The sequence below is a fragment of the Nansenia antarctica genome, assembly GCF_963989245.1.
Source record: "Nansenia antarctica genome assembly, chromosome: 9".
NCBI classification, from domain to species: domain Eukaryota; kingdom Metazoa; phylum Chordata; class Actinopteri; order Argentiniformes; family Microstomatidae; genus Nansenia; species Nansenia antarctica.
The window spans coordinates 8,051,600-8,064,018 of NC_137679.1; the positions used below are offsets into that span (position 1 = coordinate 8,051,600).

The 12,419-nt window shown below is 46.3% G+C and overlaps 1 protein-coding gene across 1 annotated transcript in view; it reads left to right on the plus strand.

Annotated features, from left to right (window-relative positions):
• Window positions 1-919: 919 nt before the first annotated feature.
• The window catches only part of ces3 (carboxylesterase 3), a 14,458-nt gene continuing 2,958 nt past the window's right edge, over window positions 920-12,419 (plus strand). The window contains exons 1-11 of the mRNA XM_080538884.1: window positions 920-1,116; window positions 2,785-2,989; window positions 3,305-3,443; window positions 3,989-4,122; window positions 6,019-6,172; window positions 7,294-7,398; window positions 8,350-8,451; window positions 9,408-9,548; window positions 10,501-10,581; window positions 11,113-11,254; window positions 11,540-11,689. Coding sequence (XP_080395010.1) covers window positions 1,047-1,116; window positions 2,785-2,989; window positions 3,305-3,443; window positions 3,989-4,122; window positions 6,019-6,172; window positions 7,294-7,398; window positions 8,350-8,451; window positions 9,408-9,548; window positions 10,501-10,581; window positions 11,113-11,254; window positions 11,540-11,689 — 1,423 coding nt within the window. The 5' untranslated portion in view covers window positions 920-1,046. The remainder of the gene's footprint in view (window positions 1,117-2,784; window positions 2,990-3,304; window positions 3,444-3,988; window positions 4,123-6,018; window positions 6,173-7,293; window positions 7,399-8,349; window positions 8,452-9,407; window positions 9,549-10,500; window positions 10,582-11,112; window positions 11,255-11,539; window positions 11,690-12,419) is intronic.

Below are 12,419 nucleotides of genomic sequence, written 5' to 3' on the forward strand. Positions count from 1 at the left end.
GCCTTTTTTGACGCACGTATTACTTTAGCCTGTCTTTTAGCCTGCTCGCGACCAGGCTAATTATATCTGACTCAGAAGGAGCTCAACCAAGCAGCGAATTATTTGAGCCACATTGATGGAACCGAACACAAGCTAACATTATCGAGGCTTAGAACTTTATCGAGGCTTAGAAGATAATCCACCTTAGTGGAATGGGCCCCTGGTGTCCAACAAGCAGTGCAATCCCCACTGCAGTCATGTGCTTATAGTGGGTTAGAGTGCATTGTGTGTGTGTGTGTGTGTGTGTGTGTGTGTGTGTGTGTTAGTGACTGTGTGATACGTTACTGCATCCATGTGCTTATAGTGGGTTAGAGTGCATTGTGTGTGTGTGTGTGTGTGTGTGTGTGTGTGTGTGTTAGTGACTGTGTGATACGTTACTGCATCCAAGCATGCGTGTACGTGTTGTGTGTGTGTGTGTGTGTGTGTGTGTGTGTCTGTGTGTGTGTGTGTGTGTGTGTGTGTGTGTGTGTGTAAGAGTGCATATCGTGTTCAGATAGTAGTTGAGTGTGGGCAGTTGTGGTCCACTGTTTTCTAAGAAAACCACAGTTTTCTAAGTATGATAGTGGTCAGGGCTGTGTTGTAATATGGGATACATCAACGGAGGTGTGTGTGTGTGTGTGTGTGTGTGTGTGTGTGTGTGTGTCTGTGTGTCTGTGTGTGTGTGTGTGTGTGTGTGTGTGTGTGTGTGTGTGTCTGTGTGTGTCACTGTGTGTGTGTGTGTGTGTGTGTGTGTGTGTGTGTGTCACTGTCTGTGTGTGTGTGTGTGTGTGTGTGTGTGTGCGCGTGTGCGAGTGTGTATGTGTGTGTGTGTGTGTGTGCGCGAGTGTGTGTGTGTGTCTGTCTGTGCTTGCCCCTGCGCCTCCATTCAGGGGGAGGTGCTGCGTCGGACAGACAGAGAGGTATTTGTTTGAAAGTGAACTGAAACTGGGACTCTCTCCGTCTCTCTCTCTCTCTCTCTCACACACACACACACACACACACACACACACACACACACACACACAGCCATGTCGAGAGCAGCTCAGCTCAGCGTCCTCCTGGCTGTCGCCCTCCTGGGGACATCACAGGCTGCACCAGGTAAGAAATATACACCTTTTTATTCATAAGAATAAAAACTAGTCAAAAATAGGTCAACTTGACTCAACACACAGGACAGTCGGAGTTGGACGATGAGACATGAGGGACTGAGGGGAGATGTTAGGGGAGGACAAAGGGAGGCTAGTGTCCCAGGGAGTCGTATCCGATTACAGAATAACGCAGTGAAATCAGGGGAGGCTGGTGGAGGTAGAAATGGGAGGATGGGCTCATTGTCATGGATGGAATGGAATGAGGAATGGCATTGATCGAACACATAATCTTTACTTTACTTTAGAACCCATCTTTTTAATATTGCCATGAAATGACTGACCCTAAATGATGATTATGTAATGATTGGAGCACTTTGAGCTGCGACGTTTGCAGGAAAAGCGCTATACAAATAAAGTTATTATTATTATTATTATTATTATTATTATTGTTATTATATGCAGGAACTGATGTGTAAGATCAGGTGTGTGGTACGACCCTACGCTGTGAGATCAGACTGTAGATCAGGTTATTGTTCTGATTCTCTAGGCTAATTCACTTCAACAATGCGTGCATTTACGGAAGTGAAATCGACAGTTCCTTACCCTGAAATGAGTCCATGGACGAGAACCGACTTCAGTCATCACTTTGGTTCTGTTTGTCTGGGCACGGTCACTAACTGCTAATTGATAGCATTTTTGGACCCAAAACCAGATGACTGGGAGTCAATGGACCCTTGGACCCAAAACAATCATCTCAAATGATCTGAAACGACTCAATTACGTTACGATCTAAATGACTTTGAGAATGATCTGAGCATGTCATTTCAAACTAACGCTCATTTAGGGTCTGGTCTGTTGACTATGGCCATTAGGTTTTGGTAAAAAAATGTAATAAATAAATAAAGAGCTGTGAGCTACGGTACAGGACCATGGCCGCAAGGACAAACAGACTGAAGCTCAGCTTCTACCCCAGGGCCATCCAGGCCCTGAACACAGCAAAGACCTAGGTTCTGGGCCCTGGACAGTCTGGACGGATTGATGGTAGCTGCTGGATTGAAAAATCAGGTGTAGTGCTGAGGCACAAATGTGTACATTTCAAGCCTGCAAACTGCGACACTTTAAATGAATGTGCAATAACACTATGTGCAATATGACAACCCTAGGGTACATAAGGTTGCAGAGAAATAGGAAATGTTAGAATAGGTATAGCATAGCATAGAGTACAGCACAGTGTTTTATCTGTACAGTATAGTATAGTGGATAGTGTACATAGCCTTTATTTATGTAAACCAGCTCCTTTCCCTTCTTGTTTCTTTTTTTTCTTTTTTTTTTTCTTTCCTAGCACCAGGGGAGCCCCCCCTCCCAAATTTCGTTGTTTGGTACCTGTACTATAGCAATGACAATAAAGACCATTCATTCATTCATTCATTCATTCATTCATTCATTCATTCATACAGTGGCCCAGATAAGGTGTGGATTGAAGTCTGTCCTTGTCCATCGACTCCTTTCAGGGAAAATACACCAAAAAACGTGATTTTCTTTCTTTCAAAATGGTTCGAACTATTCCTTTAAACGCCTGAACTGAAAGTGACCCATTGTTTACTTTCCCTCTCCGTATCTTTTCACTCCATGACCATGTGACTCCTGACTCCTGACCTCTGACCCCTGACCCCCCCAGCCCCCGAGCCTGGCCCTGTGGTGACCCTGAAGGACGGCGGTCTGGTCCGGGGGGGCTACCTGTCGGTGAAGGGGACAGAGAAGCGGGTGCAGCAGTACCTGGGGGTCCCCTTCGCCCGCCCCCCCCTGGGCCCTCTGCGCCTGGCCGCCCCCCAGCCTGCGGAGCCCTGGGTGGGGGAGAGGGACGCCACGCAGCACCCCGCCATGTGAGAACCAGCTGACTGTCTCTGTACCTAGTGTGTGTGTGTGCGTGTGCATGTGTGTGCGTCTGTCTGTGTGTGTGTGTGTGTGTTTCTCTCTCTCTCTCTTAGAGCAATGACCGCCATGGCATTGACCCAACCATGTCGCTAACCCCTCTGTTTGTGTGTGTGTCTGTGTGTGTGTGTGTGTGTGTGTGTGTGCGGGGGGGTGGGGGCGGGGGTGTGTGTGTGTGTGTGTGTGTGTGTGTGTGTGTGGTGTGTGTGTGTGCGTGTGCGTGCGTGTGTGCGTGTTTCTCTCTCTCTCCCCTCCTCTCTCTCTAGGTGTATTCAGGACCCAGCCATCGCTTTAATGATATCAGAATCCATGAACATTGAATACACCCCGACAGAGGTGTCTGAAGACTGCCTGTACCTGAACATCTACCTTCCTCAGGACAAGAAACCAGGAGAGAAGCTACCTGTAAGCTCCTACTGTTAATTAATACACCCATCACCTCTGGTAGTAGCTACTTGATTAAGAAACCTTTTCTTTGTTTTAATGTAATAGATCTAAGCTAAATGTGTGCATTAAGCATTGGCAGTCATAAGCATTATGACTGCCAATGGCCCCTGGTTCGAGCATAGATTAGACGTGTTTTTCTTACGATGCCCAATGTCACTTACTTTAGAGAAATGTACTTGTTGTAACCCCAAAAGCCTGTCTCTTTCTGTGTCCTGTTGATATTGTTGTACACTTGTTTGCCTATTTTAACCTGCTCTAACGTTTGCTCTTGTATTATGTTCTTATATATGTAAAGCACTTTGTGACCCCTGGTCTGGGATAGGTGCTATAGAAATACATTTGACTTACTTACTTACTTCTAAAACGTCTAAAACATTAAAACGGTTGGTTAATGATCCATTGTTAGTGATCACAGAGGGGTGAATACACTTCATGAATACAAAATGGCGTCCCCCGATTTTGGGAGGTCATCTGAACAAGAGGCCACTGTGTTGGTTGCCTAGGTGATGGTGTGGATCCACGGAGGAGGCCTGTCCATGGGCGGGGCGTCGCAGTATGACGGCTCGGCGCTGGCAGCCTATCAGGACCTTGTGGTGGTGATCATCCAATACCGCCTGGGCATCCTGGGCTTCCTGAGGTCAGGATCTGTTATATCTATATCTATATCTATATCTGTATCTGTATCTGTTATATCTATATATATATCTATATCTGTATCTGTTATATCTATATCTATATCTATATCTGTATCTGTTATATCTATATCTATATCTATATCTGTATCTGTTATATCTATATCTATATCTGTATCTGTTATATCTATACCTATATCTATATCTGTTATATCTATATCTATATATATCTGTATCTGTTATATCTATATCTGTATCTGTTATATCTATATCTATATCTATATCTATATCTGTTATATCTATATCTATATCTATATCTGTTATATCTATATATCTATATCCAGTATATATCTGTTATCTATATCTATATCTATATATATATCTGAGGTTAAGATCTGTTATATCTATATTTATATCTGTTATATTTATATCTATATTTGTATCTGTTATATATATATATCTGTTATATCTATATCTATATCTATATATCTATATCTGAGTTTAAGATCTGTTATATCTATGTCTATATCTGTTATATCTATATCTATATCTATATCTGGGATTATCTATTATATCTATATCTATATATATATCTGAGGTTAGGATCTGTTATATCTATATCTATATCTGGGATTATCTAATATAGCTATATATATATCTTGGTTTCTGACGTTATTATCTATTATATCTATATCTATATCTGAGATTATCTAAATATCTATATCTATATCTGGGATTATCTATTATATCCATATCTATATCTGAGATGATCTATTATATCTATATCTATATCTGGGATCCTGGGGATTGTGAGGTAAATCACATGTGGGGAGAACCCTGAGGTAGACGCTAAGTGGGATCCTTGGGAGGACCCTATCCTAAACCCTAATCTCAACCAGAACCAAGACCAGTTGTTTTAAACTTCAACTTCACAGGCTGTCCACATGATCCTGGTTAGGCATCCTAATAGGCTGGGGGGTGGTAGGAGGGTGCTGGCGGGGTGCTGGTGAACGTGGAGGTCATCAACAGATCTCTGGCACCTTTAATAATCAGCCCCGGGTGTGGTAATCAGCCGTGTCCATCAGGAGGGTCAGCGTGCGTCTGGGCTAGGAACACATCTTTGTTCCAGAGGCGTGGGCCGTGTAGGTCCCTGCACTGTGGGGTCAACTGACTGATAACATCAGGACAGGGGTACTGGTGGCCTAGTCTAGTGGATGGATAGTGAGTTGAACAGGTGATCAGAAGGTTGTGAGTTCAAATCCCACCTGGGCAACACTCCACGAATGGACTTAGCCCTCAGTTACTCCAGGGAGGCTGTCCCTGTAATCTCTAATTGTGAAAAATAAAAGTTGCTTGGAGTTAGCACCTTTGAGACTATTCCATTGGTTGAACTGTACCAGGCATTCTCAATCAAGCACAGATGTACAGTATCTATCTATGTATTTGACCTGCTGTGTGTTTTTGATGCAAGTCTGGATTTCAACATTGCAATGGGTCTAATGTGTGTGTGTGAACGTATGTGTGTGTGTGTGTGTGTGTGTGTGTGTGCGTGCGCGTATGTGTGTGCACGTATGTGTGTGTGTGTGTGTGTGTGCGTGTGTGTGTGTGTGTGTGTGTATGTGTGTGTGTGTGTGTGTGTGCACACGTATGTGTGTGTGTGTGTGTGTGCACGTGTGTGTGTGTGTGTGTGCGTATGTGTGTGTGTGTGTGCGTATGTGTGTGTGTGTGTGTGTGTGTGTGCGTATGTGTGTGTGTGTGTGTGTGCGTATGTGTGTGTGTGTGTGTGTGTGTGTGCGTGTGTGTGTGTGTGTGTGTGTGTGTGTGTGTGTGTGTGTGTGTGTGTGCACGTGTGTGTGTGTGTGCACGTGTGTGTGTGTGTGTGTGCACGTGTGTGTTGCCAGTACTGGAGATGAGCATGCCCAGGGTAACTGGGGGTTCTTGGACCAGATCTTGGCGTTGAAGTGGGTGCAGCAGAACGTGGAGAGCTTCGGGGGGGACCCCACATCTGTCACCATCGCCGGGGAGTCCGCGGGGGGCATCAGCGCCTCCATGCTGGTAAAGAGAAAACGCTTTGATGGCGGATCTTCTTTTTCTAGTCAGAAAGTTGGTAACCCTATGTGTGACTAATAGTGAGTTGAACAGGTGATCAGAAGGTTGTGAGGTCAAATCCCACCTGGGCAACACTCCACGAATGGACTTAGCCCTCAGTTACTCCAGGGAGGCTGTCCCTGTCATCTCTAATTGTGAAAAATAAAAGTTGCTTCAAGATTCAGCTTGGAGTTAGCACCTTTGAGACTATTCCATTGGTTGAACTGTACCAGGCATTCTCAATCAAGCACAGATGTACAGTATGTACAGTATGTCACCCTCTAGATAGCACAGGGAGGCCCAGTGCAGGGACATATACAACTATCTATCCATCCACCAAGGCATCAGACCAGGGGAGGCTGATGGAGGTCAAAATCAGAGGACAGGCTTATTATAATACATGGAATGGAATGAGGAATGCATGTTTGATACCATTCCTCATTCCATTTCATGCATTTACAAGGAGCCCGTCCTCCGATGTCTACCTCCATCAGCCTCCCCTGCATTAGGTAGGACTTTTTGTTTAGCGACTGTCTCTGTTTCCTACCAGGCTGACCCTGTCTCCATTAGCTGATGCTGATTTTAATTCTGTTTCTAATTATTGTTGCTGATCGTTGCTGATTGTTGTTGCTTAGCGACAGTAATCCCTCTCACCCTCCATCTCTTTGTTTCCTACCTGATAGGCCATGCCTCCATTAGCTGATTCTGATTCTGATTTTGATTCTGATCCTGATCAAGTTCAAGTTGATTGTCATATGTATTAATACAATGAAATTCTTCAGCCTCGTCTCTCTCTGTAGTATCATACACAAACAAACATAGTCCACAATACAAACGAAACAACAATACAGTACAAGGTGCTTAGTGCAGGGTGTAAAGAGTGCCAAGTGCAGTGCGCATGGTTCAGCTGTTCAGCAACCTGACTGCCTGTGGGAAGAAACTATTTCTGAGGCGGGTGGTGCGTGAGTTGATACTTCTATAGCGTTTTCGAGATGGGAGGAGTGTGAATAGTGCATAGGCAGGGTGGCTGGTGTCTTTAATGATGTTTTGAGCTTTGATTGTTGTTGTTTTTGTTCCCTACCTGTCAGACCATCTCTCCGTTAGCCAAAGGGCTGTTCCACAAAGCCATCTTCCAAAGTGGCGTGGCCACACTGGGGTCTTACACCACCAAGCAGCCTCTACGTTCTGCCAAGGTACCGTATAGTACCTCTCTCTACACACGCTGCAACCAGGGGAGGCTGGGGGAGGTAGAAATCGGAGGACGGGCTCATTGTAAATGCATGGACCGGATGAGGAATGGCATCGTTTATCCATGCATTACAATGAGGCCGTCTTCCGATTTCTACCTCCACCAGCCTTCCCTGGTTCCAACATCATGATACACTGTAATATAATATAATACTGTTTGTTTACAAACCAAGAAGATATGATGAGGTTGTTTCCATGAATTATTTAAGTATGAAATACAGTTTGGTTGTTTTTGATGGTGAAGAAGTTGACATTAATATAAGTATATTTGTTCATCTATCCATCCATCCATCCATTTGTCCATCCCTCATCCATCATCCTTCTATCCATGTCTCCATCCATCCATTGAATCCGTCCTTCCCTCCATCCCTCCCACCCTCCTTCCCTCCATTCATCCATCCATCCCTCCATCCATCCATCCCTCCCACCTTCCCTCCCTCCATCCCTCTCACCCTCCTTCCCTCCATCCCTCCATCCTTCCCTCCCACCTTCCCTCCCTCCATCTCTCTCATCCTCCATCCCTCCCACCCTCCTTCCCTCACTCCCTCCCATCTTTCCTCCCTCCCTCCCTCCCCCCCCTCCCTCTCACCCTCCTTCCCTCCCTCCCTCCCTCTCTCCCTCCCTCCCTCCCTCTCTCCCTCTCTCCCTCCCTCCCTCCCTCTCTCCCTCCCTCCCTCCCTCTCTCCCTCCCTCTCACCCTCTCTCCCTCCCTCTCACCCTCCTTCCCTCACTCCCTCCCATCTTTCCTCCCTCCCTCCCTCCCCCCCTCCCTCTCACCCTCCTTCCCTCCCTCCCTCCCTCTCTCCCTCCCTCCCTCCCTCTCTCCCTCCCTCTCACCCTCTCTCCCTCTCACCATCCCTCCCCCTCTCCCTCCCTATCTCCCTCCCTCCCTCCAGGTGGTGGCAGAGCTAGCAGGGTGTGACCACAGTACCACTGAGCTGCTGGTCAGGTGTATCAGGGGGAACACAGAGGAGCAGCTGGTGAACACCACCAAGAAGGTAAACCTTCAGTTCTGAGGTAAAAACAGACAGTTATTATTACAAATATTAGATACCTACAAAGACGGTTTGGAGTCAGTGGAGGCTGGTGGAGGTAGAAATCGGAGGACGGGCTCATTGTAATGCACGGAACAGAGCAGGAGTAGTGGAATGGTGTCAAACACACGTGAAATGTGTCCGATTAGCATGAGCATCATGGTTGAGCTACAGATAGCGGTTTCTCAGTACGGATGACGTGTAGTAGGCTACAGTATGTTGAAATGTGTCGCTGACTGAATAAATGTTACTAAACAGCAGGCTCTAAACAGTATGTAGCATGGTTAGCATGTAGTTGTAGTAGATACTTTTAGTCAACAGTGGGCAGTAGTATGAACTTTTGGGACATGACCCTTCATCGCAGAGACGACAGCACTCGATCCCTCGGATCATCAAGGCTGTTGTGCCAATAACCACCACAAGGTGGCAGGGGAGGACCGTTTTGAATTGTTATCAACCGTTGAGCCCACACTGACTAACTCGGTAAAGGAGACTCAGTGATTGAATATTGAATTGAATTGAATATAACTTTATTGCCCACCAAGGAGGAAAATTGTCTTCGGCTCACCAAACAGAAAAATCAACACAAGAAGCCAGAAGGCAACCAGCACGACATAAAACACAAACAGGCATAGACAGAGACAGGGCTGCACATTAGAAACACATCAAAACAGTTCATTCTCTGTGGCTTCCGTCTTGTTGGTCACTTTGCAGAATTAAGGATGCTAATGACACTTGGAATGAAGGATTTCTTGAATATATTTCTAGTTGCCAGGGGAACCCTATAGCGCCTCCCAGAGCTCAAGAGCCCAAACTGGCTGAATAAAGGATGGGCGCTGTCTGCCAATATCCTGACTCCTCACCTTCTTCCTTGCCCTTTCTGTGAGAGTAAGCCACTACTGTTGCCTGTTGCCTCCCAGATGAAGCTCTTCCTGGGGGCCACGGTGGACGGGGTGTTCCTGACAGACCTGGCAGAGGAGCCCCTGAAGAAGAAGGACGTCCTGAAGGTGCCTGTCCTCATGGGGGTCACCAACCATGAGTTTGGGTGGATACTCGCTCAGGTAAATTATAATAATAACAATAATAATAATACATTAGACTTATATAGCGCTTTTCTAGACACTCAAAGACGCTTTACAAACTGAAAAGATTGAGTAGTAATAATAAAAAGAAACAAAAGGTAAATAGAAGAAAGTATAGTATTATAGTATTAATTAAGGTAGTGCTGGGGACACTCAAATTCACTCTATATCACCAGGGGGGTATTCCATCAAAGTCGCTAAAGGAAAATCCAGGCTTATTATTTTTGATAAGTCTCACGAAATTGATCAAAATAACCATGTATTTTTTTTATAACTCTTGCGAGACTTATCAAAAAATAAGACTAGATTTTCCGTTAGCAACGTCGATGGAATACCCCCCAGGGCCCAGTATGTTAAACAGGTTTAATCTGGATCAGAATGATTCCAGGATCAGATCAAGCTGTCTGAGTTCCCCCTATACTGTTCAAAACCAGATAGATCTGCCTGATGTCCATCTGATCCTGGATCACAGAAAAGAATCGGTATCGTTCTGATCCAGATTCAAGGTTTTGAAATACCGGGCCCTGATGTTCAGAAGCACACACCCACTCTTTATAATATGATCTTCAATCTCTCCTATAGGGGATGTCTCTGGGTACTGCATTATGGTGTCTGATACCCATATACCCTGATATAGGGAGAGAGGGTGGGAGGGAGGGTGGGAGGAAAGGTGGGAGAGAGGGAAGGAGGGAAAGTGGGAGGGAGGGAGGGAGGGATCGATCGATCGATTGAGGGAAGGAGAGAAGGAGGGAGGGAGGGAGGGATTCCAAAATCCTTGTTTTGGCTCTGATATCTACTGTGTGTTCTCTTATGTATGTGTTTGTTTGTGTGTGTGGGTGTGGGTGTGTTTCTGTGTGTGTGTGTGTGTGTGTGTGTGTGTGTGTGTGTGTGTGTGTGTGTGTGTGTGCGTTTGTGTGTTTGTTTGTGACAGGCCTTCTCCCCGCCAGGTTGGCAGGATGGCATGGACAGACAGACTGTCTTAGAAGTGCTGAAAATGTTCAACCCTGAAGGGGTGAGCTCTTCTTGTCCTCATCCTCCTCCTCCTCCTCCTCCTCCTCCTCCTCCTCCTCCTCCTCATCCTCCTCATCCCCTTCATCCCCTTCATCCCTTCACAGGAAGTTGCTTTTTACCAGGATGATCAACAACATTATAATAGTGTCATGACAGTGGTATAATAATGTTATAACAGTGGGGCCAGGGGCCAGGAGGCTAGGGGCAGGGGCCAGGAGGCTAGAGGCTAGGAGCTAGGGGCTAGGGTTTAGGAACTAGGGGCTAGGAGCTAGGGTTAGGGTTTAGGAGCTAGGGGCTAGGGGCTAGGAGCTAGGGGTTAGGGGTCATGGGCTAGGAGCTAGGAGCTAGGGGCTAGGGGTCATGGGCTAGGAGCTAGGAGCTAGGGGCTAGGGGCTAGGGGTCATGGGCTAGGAGCTAGGGGCTAGGGGCTAGGGGTCATGGGCTAGGAGCCATACAACCGAGGGGCCATGGGCTAGGGGCTAGGACCTGATTTGGTTCTGGGGTGTGGCTCAATCTGTATCCTCTATGTCAGGCCAGCGGAGCCAACCAGCTGGTGTCAGACGAGTACCTGAAGGACGCCAAGACGCCCCAGGACGTGAGAGACGCCTTCACTGAGATCCTGGGGGACCTCTACATGGTTCTACCCGTCATTAAAGTGGCAGCGTACCACAGAGGTGAGGAGCACCATGTTTATGCTATCTATAATTTATCTAGGGCCATATTTATCTAGTGTGTGTGTGTGTGTGTGTGTGTGTATGTGTATGTGTATGTGTATGTGTGTGTGTATGTGTGTGTGTGTGTGTGTGCATGCGTGCGTACGTACGTGTGTGTGTGTGACAGATTTTTTGGGTGAAAGGCTTTAACATCATTTCGCTACGTTTGTCCTTTGTAGCATGGCCGTCTAGTGATCACCTGGCCTGTAGTCTCACCATGGCAGCATGTGTGTTGTGTGTGTGCAGATGCGGGAGCCCCGGTGTACCTGTATGAGTTCCAGCACCGCCCGGAGGTACACAAGCTGACCCGGCCCAGCTTCGTCAAGTCGGACCACAGCGACGACATCGGCTTCATGTTCGGAGGATGCTTCTGGGACGGACACATCAAGATCAAAGGTAGAGCGAGGGGAGGCTGTGTGTCGCTGAGGGGAGGCTGGTGGAGGTGGAAATCGGAGGATGGGCTCATTGTAATGTATGGAGTGGATTGAGGAATGGTATCAAACACCATCCTCCGATTTGTAACTCGTCCGCCCCTGTTGTTGTTAACATTTGTGACTAAATGGTCCTCATATCGGCAACCAATCAAAATGTTCGGACTTTTCTTTTGAAACACGGAACTACGTTTCAACGTAGCAATCCCCACTGCTATCTAGTTAACTATAACACTACTTTACTGTTACGGTTAGTCAATGTGTTTGGACCCAGATGCAGAGCAGAACAGAATGGAACGATGCAGGGATATGATTCCAAAATAAAGGTACTCTTTATTTGAGCAAACAGGAATAATAAACCGCACAGTAAGCGATGAAACAAACGGGGAGAAAGCAAGTCTCCGAGAAATGCGGAAGTAAAAATACAAAAGAAAAGGGGAGTCGGCTTCTTGTCTCCCAAACGCCTTTAATATAACAAGGCAATACAAACTACTGGCAATAGTCATAAGATACTTATCTCCTGGGCAGACGAGGAGCAATAAGGCTGCGACAAGACTATGAGGACACGCACACACACAACGCAACATAAAGTGAACAATCGACACAGAGGGAAAACACAGGGGGAACTAAATAGACCAAGACAATCACTCACAGCTGTTCACAATCACAGACAATTAGGACAGACAGAGAAACAA